The following is a 20994-nucleotide window of genomic DNA, read 5'->3' as shown; positions in this document are numbered from 1 at the left end:
GCTTTGTATTTCTAATTTTATTTCATTTTTTAAATTGAATCCATTACTTGGTAAGGTTCACAGATTTTCAGGTTAATGTGTGTGTTTGTGTTTATTTAAGCTGGTTTATGAATTCCTTCAGTGTAGGCATGCATCCGTCCTGTATTCCTTAGTGTGTCTTTTGCTCCCCTAGTGTTTTTTGACTATCCTTTGCTCGTAATTGACAATCCCTGAATATTACTCACAAGGCAAACCTTTCCAGTATTGATAACTGCTAAATATTTTGTGCAATATTTAAATTTATTTGAATATTAGTAAATTAGTTTAGGAAGAATATTGGCTTCCACTAGATATTTGTTTAATTTACTGGCTGTTTCTTTATTGGAATGTTTGCTATATACTTTTATCAAAATGCTTTTAGGCACACGTCTTAGAGTTACTGTGATGGTTGTCGTATGAATTATAAAAAATCAGTTTCAGGGGAAACTAAACTGTATAAAAGGAATTGGCCAAGGGAGAATAAGTTAGCAGAGCATTAAAATAAACTCATTTTAGATAAGTTTACAAACTATAGAATTAAGAATACTAACTACATATATATGTCAAGATGGCATTATGTTAGCTTCTTTGGAATTTTCTGGTAGGATGACAGCATAGCTTATGTTTTGTAAAGCCCATATTGCTGAAATTAGAATTGAAGTATTTAAAAAGTGAAGGTGCTCTCAGTTTAATGATATACTGTTGCATTCTGATAAAACAAAAAAGTTCTTTAAGCTTTTATGGTTAAAACTTTTATTTCCTAAGTCTATTTCCCCTTCCCTGAAATCATTAGTGCCTTTAAGAGTATTGTAGTGCTGAGTATGAGGCATTATAAACTGTGTATTGAATTTGCCATAAATCAAACTCATATTTTTTATTTTTTGCCAGGAATTTGAATTTAGAGTTTACTGTCTGAGAACATATTCTCCAGGAAGAATTTTACAGTATCTCGAAGACTTCACTTGATTGCTCTATCCTGCATAAAACCCAAGGTATATAACATTCATTTTTCTAGTTTTCAGTTTAGCTTGAGAAAACGTGACTGCTACATTCATGATTCAGACTGAATGATTAAAAGTGATGTGGTCTGAAGCTCTTTTTTGTTTGTTTGTTTTGGTGGCTTTTATGGAGTAAGTCAGATTTAAAAGTTAGTTTTAGGATAAAGATTCTTTTTATCTCTCCTGCTTATAAGTTGTGTGTCTGCTTCTATTTCTATAAACACATCTATTTAAAGACTTAGAACACACAAAGCTATTTAAAAGTAAAGCGAGACAAAATAATCTTGTCTAATTTATCTTCCCTTACACATACAAGAGAGCTCCATAGTTTGGTTTTTTCCCTTTTACATTGGTGCTAATGTAATGAAAGTTGATTGCTTCCTTTGTGCCTAATCTTTTTTTTTAATATATTTTTGATTTGAGAGAGAGAGAGAGAGAGAGAGAGAGAGAGAGAGAGAGAGAGAAAGATAGAAACATCCATGATGAGAGAGACTCCTGGATCGGCTGCCTCCTGCACGCCCCTACTGGGGATCGAGCCCGCACCAGACATGTGCCCTTGACCAGAATCGAACCCGGGACCCTCCAGTCTGCAGATTAATGCTCTATCCACTGAGCCAAACCAGCTAGGGCATGCCTAATCTTTTAAGTGTGTTACATGTCCTCACTACAATTCTGAAGAGCATACTGTCTTTATGTATTTCTTTCTTACTTAGAATAAAGAGTGAGAGACAAAGCTGATATTTGTGTATATAAGGATAGTTACCTTTTATTTTGAAATAAATATTTATCGGAAACCTTGAATTTGTCATTTATGTTTTCTCATGAGGAAGTATGCAGACATAATTAAACTTTTAAATACTATTTCATAATATTGAGCAAAGGCAAGGTAGGTAAAATAAATGCCTTAAAAATATTTGGTGGTAGGAGAAATGGTTTAAATATATGGCAGTTGCAGGTTATTAGAAGTTTAGTGAGTCACTTATAGAAATTACTAATTTTGAGTAATTTAGTGGGAATTTAGAAATTTTTCTAAAAGCTTTTTCTTGTAGCTCCAATCTCTTTCTTGGAGCATACCTCCAGTTTATCTTTTATTCTTTTTCATCTTCTTACCAGAAAGCTACAAGTAGACTAGGCATTGTCATATAAATCCATTTTTATTATGAGAGTAGAGTCATGACGCCAGAGATTTTTTTCAACTAGGAGACGATCCACCATTCCAGTCAGTATTGTGTACATGAAGTGGTCAGTTTAATCCCATTTCAAGGCCATAAAGCATTGTGATGAGAGTCTGGTAGGTTTATTTTTCTTCAATATTATGCTAACTTGTATTTTCTTTGTCTCAGATTTCTTTTTTCTTAAAGTATATTTTATTGATTTTTTTTACAGAGAGGAAGGGAGAGTGATAGAGAGTTAGAAACATCGATGAGAGAGAAACATCGATCAGCTGCCTCCTGCACACCTCCTACTGGGAATGTGCCCACAACCAAGGTACAAGCCCTTAACCAGAATTGAACCTGGGACCCTTAAGTCAATAGGCCAACACACTATCCACAGAGCCAAACCGGTTAGGTGTCTCAGATTTCTTATCTGTAATACTCTGATACTATCTTTTTTATGGAAGAGGTAGACATTTGTATTGGGCATGGAATAACATCTAACATACTGTTGCAGTCTGGTATTACTGCTCTTTCTGACTTCTACGTTTTTGGATTGAGGCACATAGGTGGGGCAGTCCATAGAAATTTTCTGTTGTGTCTTCAGTATATACAATTAGAGGCCCCGTGCACGGAATTTGTGCACAGGAATGGGGGGTGGGGGGGTGGGGTCCCTCAGCCTGTGCCCTTGGTGGATGTCCGACTGCAGGGATCGGGCCTAAACCGGCAGTTGGACATCCCTCCCGCAACGCAGGATGCTGCATGTACCAGTGGCCATACTTTTCATACGGGTGAAAGGCATCTTGCTGTTGTATGGGCAGCTATATTTTTGCATAACATGATCCTTCTGAGGCAGTAATACCATTTTCCCCATCTTATGGGTGGAAAAACTGAAGCAGAGAGAAATTAAGTAATTGGCTTTGTCACACAGTTATAAGTGTCAGAATCGGGACTGACCACAAAATGTGCAAGCCAGAGTCCATGCATGTCATCGCTGCATCATCCTGTTTTTTCAGTGTTAAAGTAGCCTTGCTAGTTTTAATTTTTAAATCTCAGAGACTGTTCCCAGTATGTAGGGTAGGGTCCCTAGGCCTGGCCAGCGATCAGGGCCGATCTGTGGGGTGACCAGTGACAGGCGGGTGGTGGCCAGCCCCCCCCCCCCCATTGCCTCCTGCATTGAGTGTCTGCCCCCCAATGGTCAGTGTGCATCATAGTGACCAGTAGTTCTGCTGGTCGATCCGCCATTTGGTCGATTTGCATACTAGGGTTTTTTGTTTGTGTTTTTTTTTAATATATTTTATTGATTTTTTATAGAGAGGAAGGGAGAGAGATAGAGAGTCAGAAACATCGATGAGAGAGAAACATCGACCAGCCGCCTCCTGCACATCCCCCACTGGGGATGTGCCCCCAACCCAGGTACATGCCCTTGACCGGAATCGAACCCGGGACCCTTCAGTCCGCAGGCCGACACTCTATCCACTGAGCCAAACCGGTTTCAGCCATACTAGGGTTTTATTATATCGGATAGGATACCTTTCATGCAAGTGAAAATACAGTTTTTAGTTAGGAATAATTGACTGGCTTAGTACTCATTTGAAAATGATACAAGTTTCTCCTTATGAAATTCAATTTGTAAAAAATAAGTTAGATGATGTAAAACTTCTATTATATTGTGATTTTTAACCTATTTTGGTCTCTCATTTTACTAGGAGTAAAGAAATGGGTCGCTCCAATTCTAGATCACATTCTTCAAGATCAAAGTCTAGATCACAGTCTAGTTCTCGATCAAGATCAAGGTCACACTCTAGAAAGAAGAGATACAGGTGAATTGCTGTCCTTTTTAAGTCTTTTAATGATAGTGATATCTAATATTTATGGAGTGCTTACTATATACAATAGTGCTAAATTCATTAATATATTCTCAAAGAATCTTGTCAAATTGATCTGCAGTTACCCTCATTTTACAGTTAGAGAAGTTGAAAATTGTCCAAGTTGTAAGCTAATAACTGGTAGAGCTTAGATTAGAATCCAGCTAGTCTAACGCTGTATCTCAGATTCTTACTGTGCTGTGCACTCTATGGCGATTTCTTGTTTTTATCTATATGTTGAGATGAATTAGATAAAGTAACAAACAATTATTTGGCAGTAAATCTATATATGATTTCATAGTTGCTTACTATTCTGACTCAAGGCACCCATAAGTTTATTTTGTTAAAAATGATTAACTTCAGGTATCTTTCTTTAAATAGTAATACATAGTTAGCATAGAAAATGGAAACCATACGTTGAAAATAAAAGTGACCATAATCTCATTAAGAATTAATACTAGTTTATGATTTTTTTGTATTATTTTTCTAAGCCTAACTTTATATTATGTGTGCATTTGGCCAATGGTATTTCATTGATGAATATTTTTCTGTGCTGTTAAAAATTCTTTTACACTATTTAAGTGCTTGAGTAAATGTACTATAATTTGTTAGTATGTTCTGTTGAATATGTCTTTTTCCCCCCATTTTCTGTGCCTTCATTTCTAAGGTCTTTAATTTAGTCTCTCAGTATTTACCTTACAAATGAGACTTTTTCATTAAAAACAATAAACTTTTACTTTTGTGTACATGCGTTGTTTTTTTAATGTACATTTTTAGTTTTGACAATTGATTTGCATGTTATATTCAACCAGGACTATTTAGAATGGTAGGATGGAATAGTTTATTTTTATTGCATTGATATTTATTTCATTTTTAGTTCTAGGTCTCGTTCCAGGACGTATTCAAGATCTCGTAGTAGAGATCGTATTTATTCTAGAGATTATCGTCGAGATTACAGAAATAATAGAGGAATGAGACGACCTTATGGGTACAGAGGAAGGGGTAGAGGGTATTATCAAGGTGGAGGAGGTAGATATCATCGAGGTGGCTATAGACCTGTCTGGAACAGAAGACACTCTAGGAGTCCTAGACGAGGTCGTTCACGTTCCAGAAGTCCAAAAAGAAGATCCGTTTCTTCTCAAAGATCCCGAAGCCGATCTCGCCGGTCATACAGATCCTCTAGGTCTCCAAGATCATCCTCTTCTCGTTCTTCATCCCCATATAGCAAATCTCCTGTCTCTAAAAGACGAGGGTCTCAGGAAAAACAAACCAAAAAATCTGAAGGGGAGCCCCAAGAAGAGAGTCCTTTGAAAAATAAATCACAGGAGGAACCGAAAGATACATTTGAACATGACCCATCTGAATCTATTGATGAGTTTAATAAATCATCAGCCACATCTGGTGATATTTGGCCTGGCCTTTCAGCTTATGATAATAGTCCTAGATCACCCCACAGTCCTTCACCAATTGCTACGCCACCTAGTCAGAGTTCATCTTGCTCTGATGCGCCCATGCTCAGTACAGTCCACTCTGCAAAAAACACCCCCTCTCAGCATTCACATTCCATTCAGCATAGTCCTGAAAGATCTGGGTCTGGTTCTGTTGGAAATGGATCTAGTCGATATAGTCCTTCTCAGAATAGTCCAATTCATCACATCCCTTCACGAAGAAGCCCTGCAAAGACAATCACACCACAGAATGCTCCAAGAGATGAGGCTAGGGGACGTTCTTCATTTTATCCTGATGGTGGAGATCAGGAAACTGCAAAGACAGGAAAATTCTTAAAAAGGTAAGAACTAAAGCAGAGAATTTAGATGAAAATATTAATAGTTTTATTCTTTGAATTCTCTTTGGATTTATAAGACTTAAAATTGCATTGCTATATGTATTTAGCTATTTTTACTCATGAATTCCTTTATAAGTTTATTCCAGATTGTTTTTACTTACATCTCTTTAACTTTGGAAGTTGTGTTTTAATAAGAACTAATTTATATTTCTCCTTTTTTTATCCATTTTCAGTAAGTTCACAATTAAGAATGTAAACGAAAAATGAGTAGTGTAAAGCATAACTGTTAACATGTAAAAACAAAATTTTCAGAGATTATTTTGTAATGTTAGAGCATTAAAAGCTTATTTTGTTCTCTTCAGCATTATGTGACCTATATAAATAATCCAATTCTATTTCATGTTCTTAACTTGTGTAGTATTATAAATAGTCAGCTGCCAATTTTTAATGAATCTGCCTGACCATAGAAAAGATAATGGTATTTCTTACTGACTAGTGATATTTGAAACAGATACTCGGTTTGAATTCTAATTTCAAGTGTTGCTAAATGAAATAATCAGAAACTTTGTGTAAAATACGTAGAATACTATTAAGTAAATAAATAGTTTACTAGTGATTCTTAGCCTCAGAAGTTAAACTTAAGCTGTGATGTATGGTATAGGATCTCTGGGAATTTGGATGTTAGTGCAGATTTGTGGGCTATGACTGAATAAGAATAGGTTTTTTGTTTTTTGTGTTTTTAAAAAAATATATATTTTATTGATTTTTTACAGAGAGGAAGGGAGAGGAATAGAGAGTTAGAAACATCGATGAGAGAGAAACATCGATCAGCTGCCTCCTGCACATCTCCTACTGGGGATGTGCCCACAACCCAGGTACATGCCCTTGACCGGAATCGAACCCGGGACCTTTCAGTCCGCAAGCCGACGCTCTATCCACTGAGCCAAACCGGTCTCGGCAAGAATAGGTTTTTGAGAATGGCTTCTGCTTTTCAAAATTCAGGAAGTCTACTACATAAATTGATTTAAAAACTCAGTACCTAAGTGCTATATGGATGCCTTTACTGTAAAAGTGGAATCTGAAAACACTTTCAGTAGGGTTTTTCCCTCTCATTACCGGTCCTGTGGTATTGGGCAACACATTTAAGTATGCAAGTTATCCACAGTGAATGCAATCCAGAGTTACCATCCTCTTCTTTGCTTATTCACAGGTTCACAGATGAAGAGTCTAGAGTATTCCTGCTTGATAGGGGTAATACCAGGGATAAAGAGGCTCCAAAGGAGAAAGGATCAGAGAAAGGGAGGGCAGAGGGAGAATGGGAAGATCAGGAAGCCCTAGATTACTTCAGTGATAAAGAGTCTGGAAAACAAAAGTTTAATGATTCAGAAGGGGATGACACAGAGGAGACAGAAGATTATAGACAGTTCAGGAAGTCAGTCCTTGCAGATCAGGGTAAAAATTTTGCTACTACATCTCACCGGAATACTGAGGAGGAAGGAAACAAGTACAAGTCCAAAGTTTCACTGAAAGGCAATAGAGAAAGTGATGGATTTAGAGAAGAAAAAAATTATAAACTTAAAGAGACTGGATATGTAGTGGAAAGGCCTAGCACTACAAAAGATAAGCACAAGGAAGACGACAAAAATTCTGAGAGAATAACAGTAAAGAAAGAAACTCAGTCACCTGAGCAGGTAAAGTCTGAAAAGCTCAAAGACCTCTTTGATTACAGTCCCCCTCTACATAAGAATCTGGATGCACGAGAAAAGTCTACCTTCAGAGAGGAGAGCCCACTTAGGATTAAAATGATAGCCAGCGATTCTCATCGTCCTGAAGTCAAACTCAAAATGGCCCCTGTTCCTCTTGATGATTCTAACAGGTAATTTCACATTAATGCCCAGTAAATATAATGGCTTTTAAAATGTGGGTGGTTGGTTAACATTTCATTTAATTTTTTTATTTTCTGAATACATTTCCCATTTTCATATTCAAACCAATGGTATATTTTGTTTGTGTGTGTGTGTGTGTACCGATATGTTCCAGACCTGCTTCCTTGACTAAAGACAGGCTACTTGCTAGTACACTTGTCCATTCTGTCAAGAAGGAGCAAGAATTCCGATCCATCTTTGACCACATTAAGTTGCCTCAGGCCAGCAAGAGCACTTCAGAGTCATTTATTCAGCACATTGTGTCCTTGGTTCATCACGTTAAAGGTATGTTTAGTATGCTTAGTATTGTGTATTGAATTTCTCCTGCAAATAGAAGAAAATGAACAGCAATGCTTAATAATTAATGTAGCCTAGGGATAGCAAGAATACAGACAGCATTAAAAATTTGGAAAAAGGAGTGTTTCATGAAGAGTGCTTTCAGTCTTGCCAGCATGATGATATTTAATAAAAACCGATTGAAATATTAAGAGCTAAAACATACCCTAAAAATTTATATCATGGTTAAACACAATACAGATTTTGTTAATGCTGAAAGTTTTTTTCAAATGTGCCATTATACTGTATTTGAAGTGCAGAATGCTTACAGATTACCTTCCGTTACCTGCATGTGTATGACTTATAATGTACTTGGCATGGATTTATAACAAAGTCAAACAGCATTGTTACTGAATATTAAGAATTTTTTCAACTTTTAAAACCTGAAACCTGTGGGAAAACTGGATTATCCTATCTTGTCTTTGTATTATTTAATTTGTTATAATACTTACCTTTTCTACATGATAAATAAACCAGGAAAAAATTATTAGGATTTTAAAAAAGATATTTTACTGATTTTTAGAGAAGAAAGGGGAGGGATAGAAAGAAACATCAGTGAGAAACACTGATCAGCTGCCTCCTGCATGCCCCCCCTTACTGGGGATCAAGCCCACAATCCGGGCATGTGCCCTCACCGGGAATCTCTTTTCTGAACCATGTCAGCTGGGCATATTAGGATTTTTTACTTTATTTTTTTTAATCCTTACCTGAAGTTACTTCTTTTCCCCATTGATTTTTAGAGAGAGTGGAAGGGATAGGGAGAGACAAAGAGAAACATTGATGTGAGAGAGAGACATCTATTGGTTGCTTTCCGCACATGTTCCGACTGGGGCCCAGGATCAAGCCTGCAACCAAGGTACGTGCTCTTGACCAGAATAGAACCTGCGCCCTTCAGTCCATGGGCCAAACGCTCTAACCACTAAGCAAAGTCGGCTAGGGCCATATTAGGATTTTTAAAAGGTAAACAAGTTCCAAGAAATTTAAAAGTAGATTAGTAATGATTACATGAATAATTACTAATTAGGATAATGGTGAGATTTCTTTAGATACTAAAGATGATAAAGGTATGCATTTCACTGAAGTTCTGATGTGCTATTTTCCCCACTATGTAATTGTAGTTTCAAAATTAGTTTCAAAGGTTTAGGGTATGACTTTTTGGGCAGTTAGGTTTAAGTTTTGTTTTGTTTTTGTCTTTAAAAGGCAGTGTGCTATGAAATAGATTCTTATTCAGGAGTCACCATGGCTGTTGGTCTTAAAAACCATTTTTTTTAAAAAAAGTTTGTCTTTTGACATGAGAACAACTCATTGTGATAGCTGAAACTTATCACTAGCAATTCTTTATGCACTTGATATTTCAAAACTGAATAATTGATGAATTTCTTTTTTTTACTGTAATTATTTAAGCATGGTAACAAAATTCTTTTGTTATTTGGCTATAACTGGGTTTGTGAAACAGTTTATGACCATATTAATGTGGTACATAAAATAGGAAACATTAACATTTTTCTTTTTTCACATTTTTTTGACCTGTCTCCACATTTTACAATTTATTGCTGAATTTTGAGATCAGGTTTTGATAAAATTTTTTGCTTTTTCATTTTCTTTTTTTTTTTAAAGAACTGTAGTTATGTTTTATTACTGGTATTGTGCAACCGATCTAAACAGCTCTTACTTAATCTAGAGCTGAAAATGCCCAGTGATGTTTTCTTTTTCATTGTAACTAGGTCCTGGAATATGTTTTGAAATGGCAAAATCCATGTTTCAAAGTAAAATAGCTGTTGAAAGATACAGGCAAAGTTGAATCTTCTGTCTTCCTGGCAAAAATGGCATAAAAACTGAGTTGCTAGCTCAAATTCCTGGGTTTCATGGAATTAAGATTGAGGCACTACCCTTGTAGTGGCCGTTTCAAGTTTTAATTGGTTATGAGACATGTGCTGGATACTGGGCGGTAAGTTGACACAGATGTATGTTGACCTGTTAAGCAGATAGCTTGCTTCGTAATGTGACATTTCATGACTTACACCTCTTCTGTATTTTACATTTACAACATACCATAAACTAGTTTAAAAATTAGTATTGATATCACTAATTTAAAAATTGTTGAAAGACAAGGCATTAATATCAAATGTGCTGTCAGGTTTGCCAAGATGCCAGATTTTTGGAGTAATTAATGAATGTTAATTGAGAAATATTTTCTAATTGAAATAGCAGTATTAAGTTTTTTCTTAAATCCAATTTTTGCTGTCAGTATAGTTTTCGATGAAATAATTTTGTTTACTAAAACCAACAATGTAGTTATGTCATTTTTATTTTCTGCAAATGATTACTTGAAGTAACTTCAATTTGTTCATAATTGGCAGGGTATAAGGATATTCACATTTGTTTTTGTTCTGTTTGATGAAATAGTGCATTATTGAAATGAAATTAGAGACTCTCAGTTTAATCTATTTATTGTTTTTGTATTATATGTAGTACTGACAGGGACCTGTGAGGAACTTTGTATCAGTTTCCTGTTGAGGTACAAGAGTTATAAAAGGGACAGGGTAGGAGGAACTCTTGTAACACTTGATTCCTTTCTGCTAGGTTTCTTGAATATTTTTATTTTCTTTTCACTCGCTACATGCCCTTCTGTCACAAATGAATATCCCTCTTAAAGTAAAGATAACTAATTGGGCAGTATTTCTCCTAATTCAACAGAGCAATACTTCAAATCACCTGCGATGACCCTAAATGAGAGGTTCACTTCCTATCAGAAAGCCACTGAAGAACATAGTACCCGCCAAAAGAGCCCTGAGATACACAGGTATGTGTACTATTGAACAGGCATATAAAAATGCTATTTTGATAGGAAAACACTGTTTAAACAAGATTATATTGGAACTGTTATTATCATGATACAAATGAACTTTGGCTTTATTCCTGATTTATACCTTGAATAAATATACTTCTGCTCTTGAAAAGTTGGTAATTTATTGTTTATTCTTAATTTTCAGTTTATTTGTTTTAAACTGGTTGTTAAGATTTAATTACTCTTTTATTACTCCCCAGTATGGAATTAAAATAGTTATTAGCACGTTTGCTTTTTGGAAGGGGGTTGGATGCCTAGAGTAACCCTTGAATTTAATTTAATTCCAATAAGTTTGTAAAATAAAAATGCTTGGTTAAGAGGCAGAATTATTTTTCATGAAATGAGCATGAACATTGAAGTCAGGGAAGTATAAGTTCAAATCCTGGCTCTGTCACTTCACTGAATTGGGTTGAACAAGTTATGTAATATCTGAACATTATTTTTTTTTCATCTACAAAATAAGGATAACAATGTTTATTTTACAGGGTGTTGACAATTAGTATTATTGGCTATAAAATATATAACTTAGTACTTACTACATAGTAGGTGTGGTTTTTGGTGACTGCTGAGGAAGTGCTGAGTTGCTGCTCCTGACAGACACAAGCTTAAAAAGGCAAGGAGAGGTGCAGAATAAAATTAGAGAGCCACTGAATATTTAAAAATATTGGGGACACTTAGGAATAAATGATCCTATTTCTACTTTCATTGAGGATATTAATTGTATTTGTATTATAATTATATGATGATGGACACTTAAAGTGATAATACTTAAAACAGATTTTCTTTTTTGATTAAGTGTGATAAAGATTAGGCTTCATTTATATATAAAAATCTGGTTGAAAAAGACATTTTAATTCATTTTTAATAGAAATAGTTTTATTTCTTAATTGTCAGTAATTAGATTAATAATTTTACTATGCTAAATTAGTCGATTGGGAGAGAAATACCTTTCTAGTATTTTCTTCACAAAAATGAAAAATTCTAAGGATTTTTTTGTACCATTAAGTTAATGTGACTACAAATAGACTTTATTTTATATTAAGGAGAATTGACATCTCTCCAAGTGCCCTGAGGAAGCATACCCGATTAGCAGGGGAAGAGAGAGTTTTCAAAGAAGAAATTCAAAAGGTATGTTTTGAAGGGACAGTTTTTTAATGTTAAGTTTAGCTTTGTTAATATTGTTTTAAGCATAGTTTGTCTAGGCAAATTGTTTACGCTCACACAATATTCCCTTCCTAGAAGAAATTAAGCTGACAGTATACCATGTATCTAAGAAACCAAGAGTAGATTTTTCTCTTTTTTTGGCAAACTGTTGATAGATGCAGAGAGCAAGATCTCAACTGCTCCCTAAGTCAAGAGTAGTTTTAAAAAATGCTAATGAAAGGAAGAAATTACTTCCAAGAAAAGGGTAAAGAATCAATGGGCAGACAAAGGGACATTTTAAAAGCAATGATACAAATTATATTAGGGTTTCTATAAAGTTTTGTTGTGAAATGGATGAGCTGGAATAAATATTCCTTGATTTATGTATGCCTAAATTAAATCTGTAGGTTCTTCACAGAAGTAATACCACGGCTGCTGAGCATTTTTGCTCTGGACTAAGAAATAATCCTAATAACTGATTTACAAATGAATGTTTGGAACAAAAACTATATGTCATATTAGAATGTGTGTGGATTTTGGAGGATGAATGTTTTTAAACTTGAGAGAGGCCCCTATGAATAACTGGCTTGGTGGGGCTCTGTGAGAATGAAATTCATTCGTGGGGGTGGCAGGGGGCGGGGCGGCCTTAGATGATACTCTGGGGAAAAGTAGAAAGTGAGCAACTGTAATGAAAAGGTTAGGTGACTTGGAAGTACTGCTTTGTTGAAATTCTGGCTGTCACCAAATACTGTCTGATATTTGGAAAACATTTAGCTTCTTGGACATTGGTTTTCCATTCAGAAAAACGAGACTACATCTGTTTTGGAAAGTTATTGAACAATGAGCCTATTATGGAAACATTGGTGCTTTTATTACTAGAAGCTTTTAATAGTTGTGTACAAATTTTTAAAATATGACTTACTAGATATGGAATTTATAGATTAGAAAGAAAAGGGTTTCTTTGCATGGAGTATATTGATCTTGGAAAAGCCAATTCTGAGAAGTGAATACTAATTTTGGCTTTTACTTTCAATACCTTGGATTCAGTGTCGGTTTTGTTTCACCAACAATTTAGTCTATCCTTGTGCTCCGACACTGAGTATTTTGCTTCTTTAGTTACTCATACCGGTTTTTGAACTGGAGAGGAAAAAATAGTTATTACTGATGGATGGACAAGTGGATATGCCATTGCCTTTTATCTTTCATCTTCCTGTCGGAATGAATAATATATATATGTTAATGTGTAATATACATATAATTTAGAGTTTATAAACTATTTCCACTTTCCTTTAGTCCTTTAGCTTGGTACTTTTGGGCTTGGTAATACCTAGGCAAATAGGAAGGTTTTTGCTCTTGATTTTTTTTCTTGGTTAGCCTGGGAGCAAATAGGTGAGTAGTTGATATTATTTGGATATATACTTATATTTTCAGGTTTATGAATGCTTATGAATATTATAGTTAGACTTCCCAGTACTACTAATTGTTGAATACTAGCAAGGATGTCCACATTATTAGCATCTTACTGATGTGTAATTTTTCTTCATTCCTAGATTCCTCTTTCCATCTTCCTAAATTATATAGTATTTGAAAAAGCAATGGAACAAGAAGGAGGTGAATTGTGACCCAGTTAAACTAATGTCCGTTGCAATACCTGAATTGAGAAAGGGCAGTATATGGCCCAAGATACTGAGTACAGGATTGGGAATAATGTCTTTCTGGCTTTGTTTCTACCCTTGTTTAACTTGAATTGGTTTCATTAATCATATTATAGTTGCATGTTATGGAAATTACAGATTCCTTTAAGTGGTTTTTATTGGGTTGGTCATCTTCTTTGGAAAGAGCTTGATGATAATGAGGTTTAAGTAATTAGAACCATTACTTTAGGATATCTTAACTTTATAGGCAGATGGCTACATCACAACTATAGATTATAACCTTTGTCAATGTTCAAGTCCTTAAAAAATGCTCTTTGGAGAGATGAGGATAATAGGATTGCTGAGTGGAAAAATAATTATTGCATAAAAATTTATGGATTGTTTTGCACAAAAATTTAGGATTTTTAAGATAGATTTTAATAACTTTTCCAGTCTCACTGCACTTGTGTACATAACGACTTAGTAAAAACAACCAACTACACTTTTTTTAACAAAAACTAAGTACGGAAGTAGTTTATGATCCTTTCTTTTTTCTGATCCTAAAATGTCACTTTAGAAACTGGCAAAAATTTGGCTATATATGTACATAAATATATTTTTTCTTTCTCCCCTGAAAGTTACTTTGTATCTATCTTTTATAGGGAGATAAAAAATTAAGGTGTGACTCTGCTGATCTTCGGCATGACATTGATCGTCGGAGAAAAGAAAGAAGCAAAGAACGGGGGGATTCCAAGGGCTCCAGGGAATCCAGTGGGTCAAGAAAGCAGGAAAAAACTCCAAAAGATTACAAGGAATACAAATCTTACAAAGATGACAGGTAATTGTTAAAACTGTCTGAATTAGGTTTTAGCTTCTAATTAGCCTTTTATAATTGTCAGCTTAATTGCTTTCAATTTTGACTGTGTAATCGAATATTTAAATTTAAACAATTAAAATTATTTGTTTTACAGCAAAAATGTATTTGTCTTTTACTCGGCTTATGGTGGATGAGGACAAAAACTTTGGAATAGCAAGCTAACACTGAAAAAAAAAAATGACAAATTAATGTGTCCTATTATCCAGGCTACATCAGGAGGTTGGACTTCAATGCAGTGCATTTCTAGAAACAGTTTGTGTAAGAACTTTGGTTCGTTATGCTTGATTCCGCACTTTTTCAACTCATAACACCCAGAGTACAAGAATTTTAAACTGATATCTAGTGGTTTAACATGGGAGAGATGGGGGGAGGAAGGATTAGTTTTTATGAAATAGCAATGTGTGTTAGTCTTTCAAAGTAATGTTTCCATGGATACTGTTAGCAGTGGTAAGAGTTATTGCAGGTATGACCTTTTCGGGTGTTGTATTAGAATCGTGTAATATTGATCACCATAGTGTCAAATAAATAATAGGAATACTAAGTATCATAGATAATTGTTTTTATTTATTTTTTATTTTTGGTATTCATTAGGTAAATGGTGGATTTTACTTGTGTTTTTTTATTGTACTGTCATGTGTTTTTTATTTCTATAACGGAGAAATGGCCCAAACCATACCAACTATTCTCACCATGGTATACAAACTACAGTCGTTTTGAAACTTGCCTTTTCCTACTCTTCTTTTTCTTTCCTTAAAATTACAACAAAAACAAAAAGTTAAAAATATGGAAAAACTGAACCTCATACTTGAAGTTTCCAGACTACTAGTATGATTTTCAGTCGTGGTGTAAAACAAATATTGAAGGAGAATGGAAACAGACTGTCAAAGTTTAACACCCAATTACTTTAGTTATGTAATCATTGTAATAGGGGATAGTTTTTTGGCTTGAAAAATATCCCTCTTATTATAAGATTCAACAGGTTCTTCATCGTTTTTAAAGATAGCACATTTTTTTTTCTTTATTTTTCAGTAAACATAAAAGTAGAGAGCAAGATCATTCTCGATCTTCATCCTCTTCAGCATCACCTTCTTCTCCCAGTTCTAGAGAAGAAAAGGAAAGTAAGAAGGAAAGAGAAGAAGAATTTAAAACTCACCATGAACTAAAAGAATACTCGGGCTTTGCAGGAGTTAGTCGACCACGAGGAACCTTTGTAAGTGATAAAATTATCTTTGAATTTTTGATAGGACTTTACCTTAGAATACTGTACATAAGGACAGTTAAATTATATGACTTCGACGTTGTTATGTGAGTCATTACTCCTGTAGTTAGAATTGGTCTTGAAAAATGAAATTGTATTTGAAGTATCTTCATTTAAGTAATGCCATTTAGGGGAAGGGAGGAGGGTCTGGAGTGGGATGATACTTTCTTTGTACACAGAGTAATAAATGTTTTTGCCTGATTAAAAGAAATGCCATTTTGAGATCTAGAAGCATCTATATAAACTAGATACATTTCTTAACTTTGGAATTAATAACTATACATAATGCTTAAAGGTCCAAGAGTCAAGGACATTTATGGATTGAGGCCCATTTAAAAAAAATTACTTAGTTTTGGAAAGATACCTAAAGACATTTTTAAAAGCCCATATGTTTGTCTCTGTATTATAACATTTTGATTTTTCCCTGTCTTCTTCAAGTTCTTGTTTATATGTGTATCAACCATAAGAACCATAACTTTTTATTCTACACAGCATACATATTACCTTCATATTTTAATTATTATTTTAATAACTTCTTAGTGCATATTCTTTTGACTCTTTAATTTTTAGATTCAGATTCCTATCTTGATCGAGTTCCAGTTGGTTATTTTAGAGTTCATTGAGTAGATCATTGAGAAAAAGAAGAGCATTGCTTAACTGATGATAGGTATAGTTGAACACTTGGGGCTCCTATGATAATTCAAAGGAATTAGACAACTCTTTTGGCTAGTCAAAGGGAAAAGAACCTATTTGATTATTTTTATTTAAAAATACTGGGTCAGGCCATGGAAAGTGTAGTATTCAAACACTTAGTTTTTGTGCATTTCTTCTTAACCTCACTTTCAGAAGGCAGTGTTTTTTGCCCATGATATAAAATGGCCATCCTTTCCATCCTTTGTGGCTATGAGTTGGGATTTAGGAAGGAAATTAGGAAATATGTTTTTTGTTACTGCAGTACAATTAAGAGTGCATGTAACTTCAATACCTTTAATTGCATTACTAAACAACTTTGTTAATGTTAATCAGTTTCGAATTAGAGGCAGAGGAAGAGCCAGAGGAGTTTTTGCTGGGACAAATACTGGTCCAAACAACTCAAATACTACTTTTCAAAAGAGACCGAAGGAAGAGGAATGGGATCCAGAATATACCCCAAAGAGCAAGAAGTACTTCTTGGTGGGTGTTAGACATCTGTCTTTATTTGGTTTGCATTAATTTTCAAAGCATACAGATATCCACTGCTATGAAAAGATTTCACCATAGTGTGGGAACTCTTAAATAAAAGTTCATTACCCAGATGGTTTGAAGTACTGAAAATGTGGGTTCCTTTAGTCCAGTCTGTTCTTTATTGACATCACCTATGGGCTGATCAGGGTATCAAATTTATACCTGATTTGATAGCCACATTCAGAGAACTTCAATATAGGTTATCTGTCTATAAGACAGTGAAACTTGTAGAAACTTCTCATTAAGATTTACTGTCTATTATCATAGCCAATTGTTTCAGTGCAAAACGAGAAGAATTCTACATGCAAAAGGAGGATGAAAAATCACATTACGGGAATGTGCTAGATACACTAATTTGATGTTTCCTTGTGATGCTTTACTTGAAGTAGTTTTCTAAGGAATGAAACAAGAGAAGGTGGTCATGAAAGATTCTCTAGTTAGTGATGGGAATTTTCTGCAGTTTGACATGGAGGAGAAGGGTCTGTCCTGCATTACAGACACAGACTTAAGGAAACACCAAAACTATTACCACAGAAGCATTCATTTTTGTCATAGCTTCTCAGGGAAGTCATGTTTCAGAGATTAGTTATGCAGACCTAGTTGTTTCGTTGAAGCAAGTAGGAAGATAGTACTGGATTTACAGAATTGTATCTTCCATTTGGCTTTTATGAATGTATTATTTGAATAAATCTGAATTTCCATGGCACATCAGCTAAGTTAGAGGATAGAGCTATATTCTGAAGTAGGTTGATATTTTTTTTGGAAAATGGACAATATGATTGTTTTAGAAATTAGTTCCCAGTTGCCTCTTTTTTGGGTACTTTAAGTCTACCAGACCTGAGGCCCTGAACCTAACTGTCCCCTATACCTGGGCTCCTGAGCATTAAAGAGAAAAAACCAACATGATATAGAAAAATGTTAGTTACATGCAAACAAGTGGTTAGAATAAGATGGAACTTGGAGACATTGTAGAAAATAGGTCTACCTTTCATCTAGCGCCAGTATTCCACCTTTGTGTGGAAATTACCTAAAAATTGGTACAGCGGTCTGGTAGGGTTAATGACCAAGAGTCCAAAAAATGTTAAATTTTTTCAGAGTACATTATGCATGTTTGCTTAGCATGTACTCCTATGAGGAGAAATTTATGCTTGAGTTGTTTGACTTGACAATCTGGAAAGTGAAAGGCATTTTATTGTTACAGTATAGAACAGTTTAAAAGATCCATCTCTTTTGATTTCAGAATTTATGTGTAACAGATTGTTATTTATTCTAGGTCTGAAGGATGGGAAGAGAAATATGATATAATTCCATTTTTGGCTTAGAAACTAGTAAGGGAGAAGCAGGCATTCTAAATATGTATTACGGATTTTCTCCAAAGGAGGAAATGGTGGATTATTGCAAGAGTGATTCAGAAAAACTTGGTAAAGGACCTTGGCTTGAATCTTGAGCTTAAAAGATGGTCAGATGATCCTGATACAGGGAATTCCAGGACTCAAGTGGCTAGATGGTTGGTATAAGTTCTGGAAAATAAAGCCAAAGCAGGAGCTAAGTTGTGGAAAGCCATAATACTTTTGTAAGTTTGGATTTTAAGCAGTTTTAGAAGAATCATGGTTGTGAACAGATACATCTGAGTGATTTTGAGTGAGCTAAGGGGCTAGATTTGAGAGAAGAAAGTAACATTTGTGGGGATTTACTCAGAGACCCACTAGTTGGGTATTGGTACTGACTGAGAAGAAATTCTCTTGAGGTACAGGGACACAAGGGAAAGAAACCCATTTGAGATTAAGTTCAGTTCTTCAAATCCCAGGATAAATCAAGTTGAGATGTGCAATGGATAGTTGTTTAATGCATATCTAGAAAGAGAAATTTAGGAGCCTCATTTTATAGGACACAACTAAAGCCATTATAAGATCTCTCAGTCAGAAGAGGAGAGATTAAAAGGCCAACCTTTGAAAGATGGGGTGAGGAGTTGGGTGATGATAAAAATGCCAGAGAGTAGATCAAATGTGAAAGGTCAAAAAGAGAAGTAAAATTAGTAGATTTTATAAAACACTTGTTCTATTGTACAAATATTTAATTTAGGCCAGACCTTCATTTTCCTGTGGCATTATTTCATAACCTAGTATCATATTTTTACCTTAAATTGGGACATAATCATTTTAGGTTGGTCTGTAATTAGCAGTTTTACTAATTAAGAGGTGTGTTATTTTAAGAAGTAGTAACATTTTATATGTTGCTGTTCTGGGTTATATTTAAAAATTTACATTTCTGCATTAAGCATACATGTACGTTTGGCACAAACTGATGTTTACTAGAAGTAAAATGAACACTACATTTTTTTCTTATAAATCAATTCCCAAAGTTAATTATTTTGGTTCCTTTTTTAAAAAAAACATGATTTTACTGATTTTAGAAAGGGGGGAGGAGAAGAGAGAAACATGGATGTGTGAGAGAAAAATCCATCAGTGACCTTTTGGTGCATGGAAAGATGCTCAGCCAACTGAGTCACACCTGCCAGGCTTATTTCGGGTCTTAATTAATGAGCCATTGAAATGACAACTCATTTTTTTACATGGATATTTAAATTTAAAAGATTTTTGCATCTTCTGTAAAGATAACTTGATTTTTCAGACAACTAATGTTGAGAATAGGAGTATAAACAAAAATATGATTCTGAGGAAATGAGATTGAAAACTATACACATTCCCCTAGATTCTTTCAAAACAGTTTACCAGCATGGAAGGTTTCTCTATATTGATGAAACATAATACTCAGTAATAATGATACTCTGGGCATAAATCTGTGTTTTACATGTGTTTATTTCATGCTTATAAAATCCTTTTGAGGTGGGGCCATTACTTCACTTTTACATATGGAAAACACTGAGGTACAGAAATTGAGCAGCTTGACCAAAGTTAATATTACATGATTAGTGGAAGTGGGGTCAGAATTTGAACCCATGTATTGGCTCCAAAGCCTTGGTTCTGCAAGCACGGAATTGTCCATCCAGTACTGAGTAATAGTAACATTTATTGTATACGTTTCTGAAATTTCCTATCTTAAAACTTGGATTTATGCAGATATGGAGATATTTTCAATAATAAGTACTCCGGGAGATATAATAGTCTTAGAACCTGAAATTCTATGGAGGGCAAGTATATGAAGTTGGAGCAAGTGGAAAAGTGCTGCAGTGGGCAAGTTCTCGGTGGTGAGTTTATGTTGTATCCTGAGGAAGAGAAAAAAACCCTTGGTGGGAAAGGGGGTTCAAGATTGGAGTTTTAATGAATTTAACCCTTTGATACTTGATCATTCTATGGAGAAGAGATAAAGGGATTCAAAAGATCTTGATTGTCAATATGGCCTCCGTGTATAACATTTTTAATTGTGTACTGCACACATCTGACTTCTCTGGCCCTTTATCATTTGTGAAATAATTTTTAAAAGTTGTAATAAGATTAAACTTGGAGGATTAAGAGTTAGTATGGGTGTTAGAACTTGAGGATTAGTATGCTTTTAACTTCTGAAGTACATTATATAGTGTAATGTTCTAGCCATTGGTTGTTTTGTTTTTTGTGTTTTTTTTTTAGCCCAGTTTAAAATGATTGTTAATTTAAAAGTACTGGTTAGTTTAACCTCATGTCTAGCTTTGCTACTGCTTTTTCTGTTTTCTACTCTTAGCTGCCTTGTATGGTAATCATTCACTGTTACCAAGATTACTGGGAAATGTATTCTGTAGGTGATGTGGTACAAGGGTAGTGCAAAGGACTACTGCTGTGGCCCTGGGCAAGTTACTCAATTTCTCCATGCCTCAGTTTTTTCATATCTGAAGTGGTATTAGTAACAGTATTTGGTGGGGTTGTGAGGATTAGATAAGTAAATAAATACATAGAAAGTGATCAGAAACAGTGACTTCCCATAGTAAACA

At 34.7% G+C, this 20994-nt stretch overlaps 1 protein-coding gene across 11 annotated transcripts in view; it reads left to right on the top strand.

Annotated features, from left to right (window-relative positions):
• The window catches only part of BCLAF1 (BCL2 associated transcription factor 1), a 28624-nt gene that overhangs the window by 2973 nt on the left and 4657 nt on the right, over window positions 1–20994 (top strand). For 2 of the 11 annotated variants that reach the window (XR_009453408.1, XM_059700410.1), the window contains exons 2-11: window positions 907–1010; window positions 3880–3993; window positions 4916–5827; window positions 7035–7700; window positions 7865–8034; window positions 10783–10888; window positions 11977–12061; window positions 14373–14548; window positions 15617–15797; window positions 16872–17018. Coding sequence is in view for 9 of the 11 variants with exons in the window: in XM_059700410.1 (XP_059556393.1) it covers window positions 3890–3993; window positions 4916–5827; window positions 7035–7700; window positions 7865–8034; window positions 10783–10888; window positions 11977–12061; window positions 14373–14548; window positions 15617–15797; window positions 16872–17018 (2547 nt within the window). In the remaining 2 variants the exon portion in view is untranslated. Of the gene's footprint in view, window positions 1–906; window positions 1011–3879; window positions 3994–4915; window positions 5828–7034; window positions 7701–7864; window positions 8035–10782; window positions 10889–11976; window positions 12062–14372; window positions 14549–14681; window positions 14846–15616; window positions 15798–16871; window positions 17019–20149; window positions 20278–20994 lie in introns of those variants that run through there. The other 9 variants (XR_009453409.1, XM_059700417.1, XM_059700411.1 and 6 more) reach the window with 9 other exon arrangements.

This window comes from Myotis daubentonii, chromosome 6, assembly GCF_963259705.1.
Source record: "Myotis daubentonii chromosome 6, mMyoDau2.1, whole genome shotgun sequence".
Classification (NCBI taxonomy): Eukaryota; Metazoa; Chordata; class Mammalia; order Chiroptera; family Vespertilionidae; genus Myotis; species Myotis daubentonii.
Note: the sequence above shows the minus strand (reverse complement) of the source record. Positions and strands in the feature narration are given on the sequence as shown.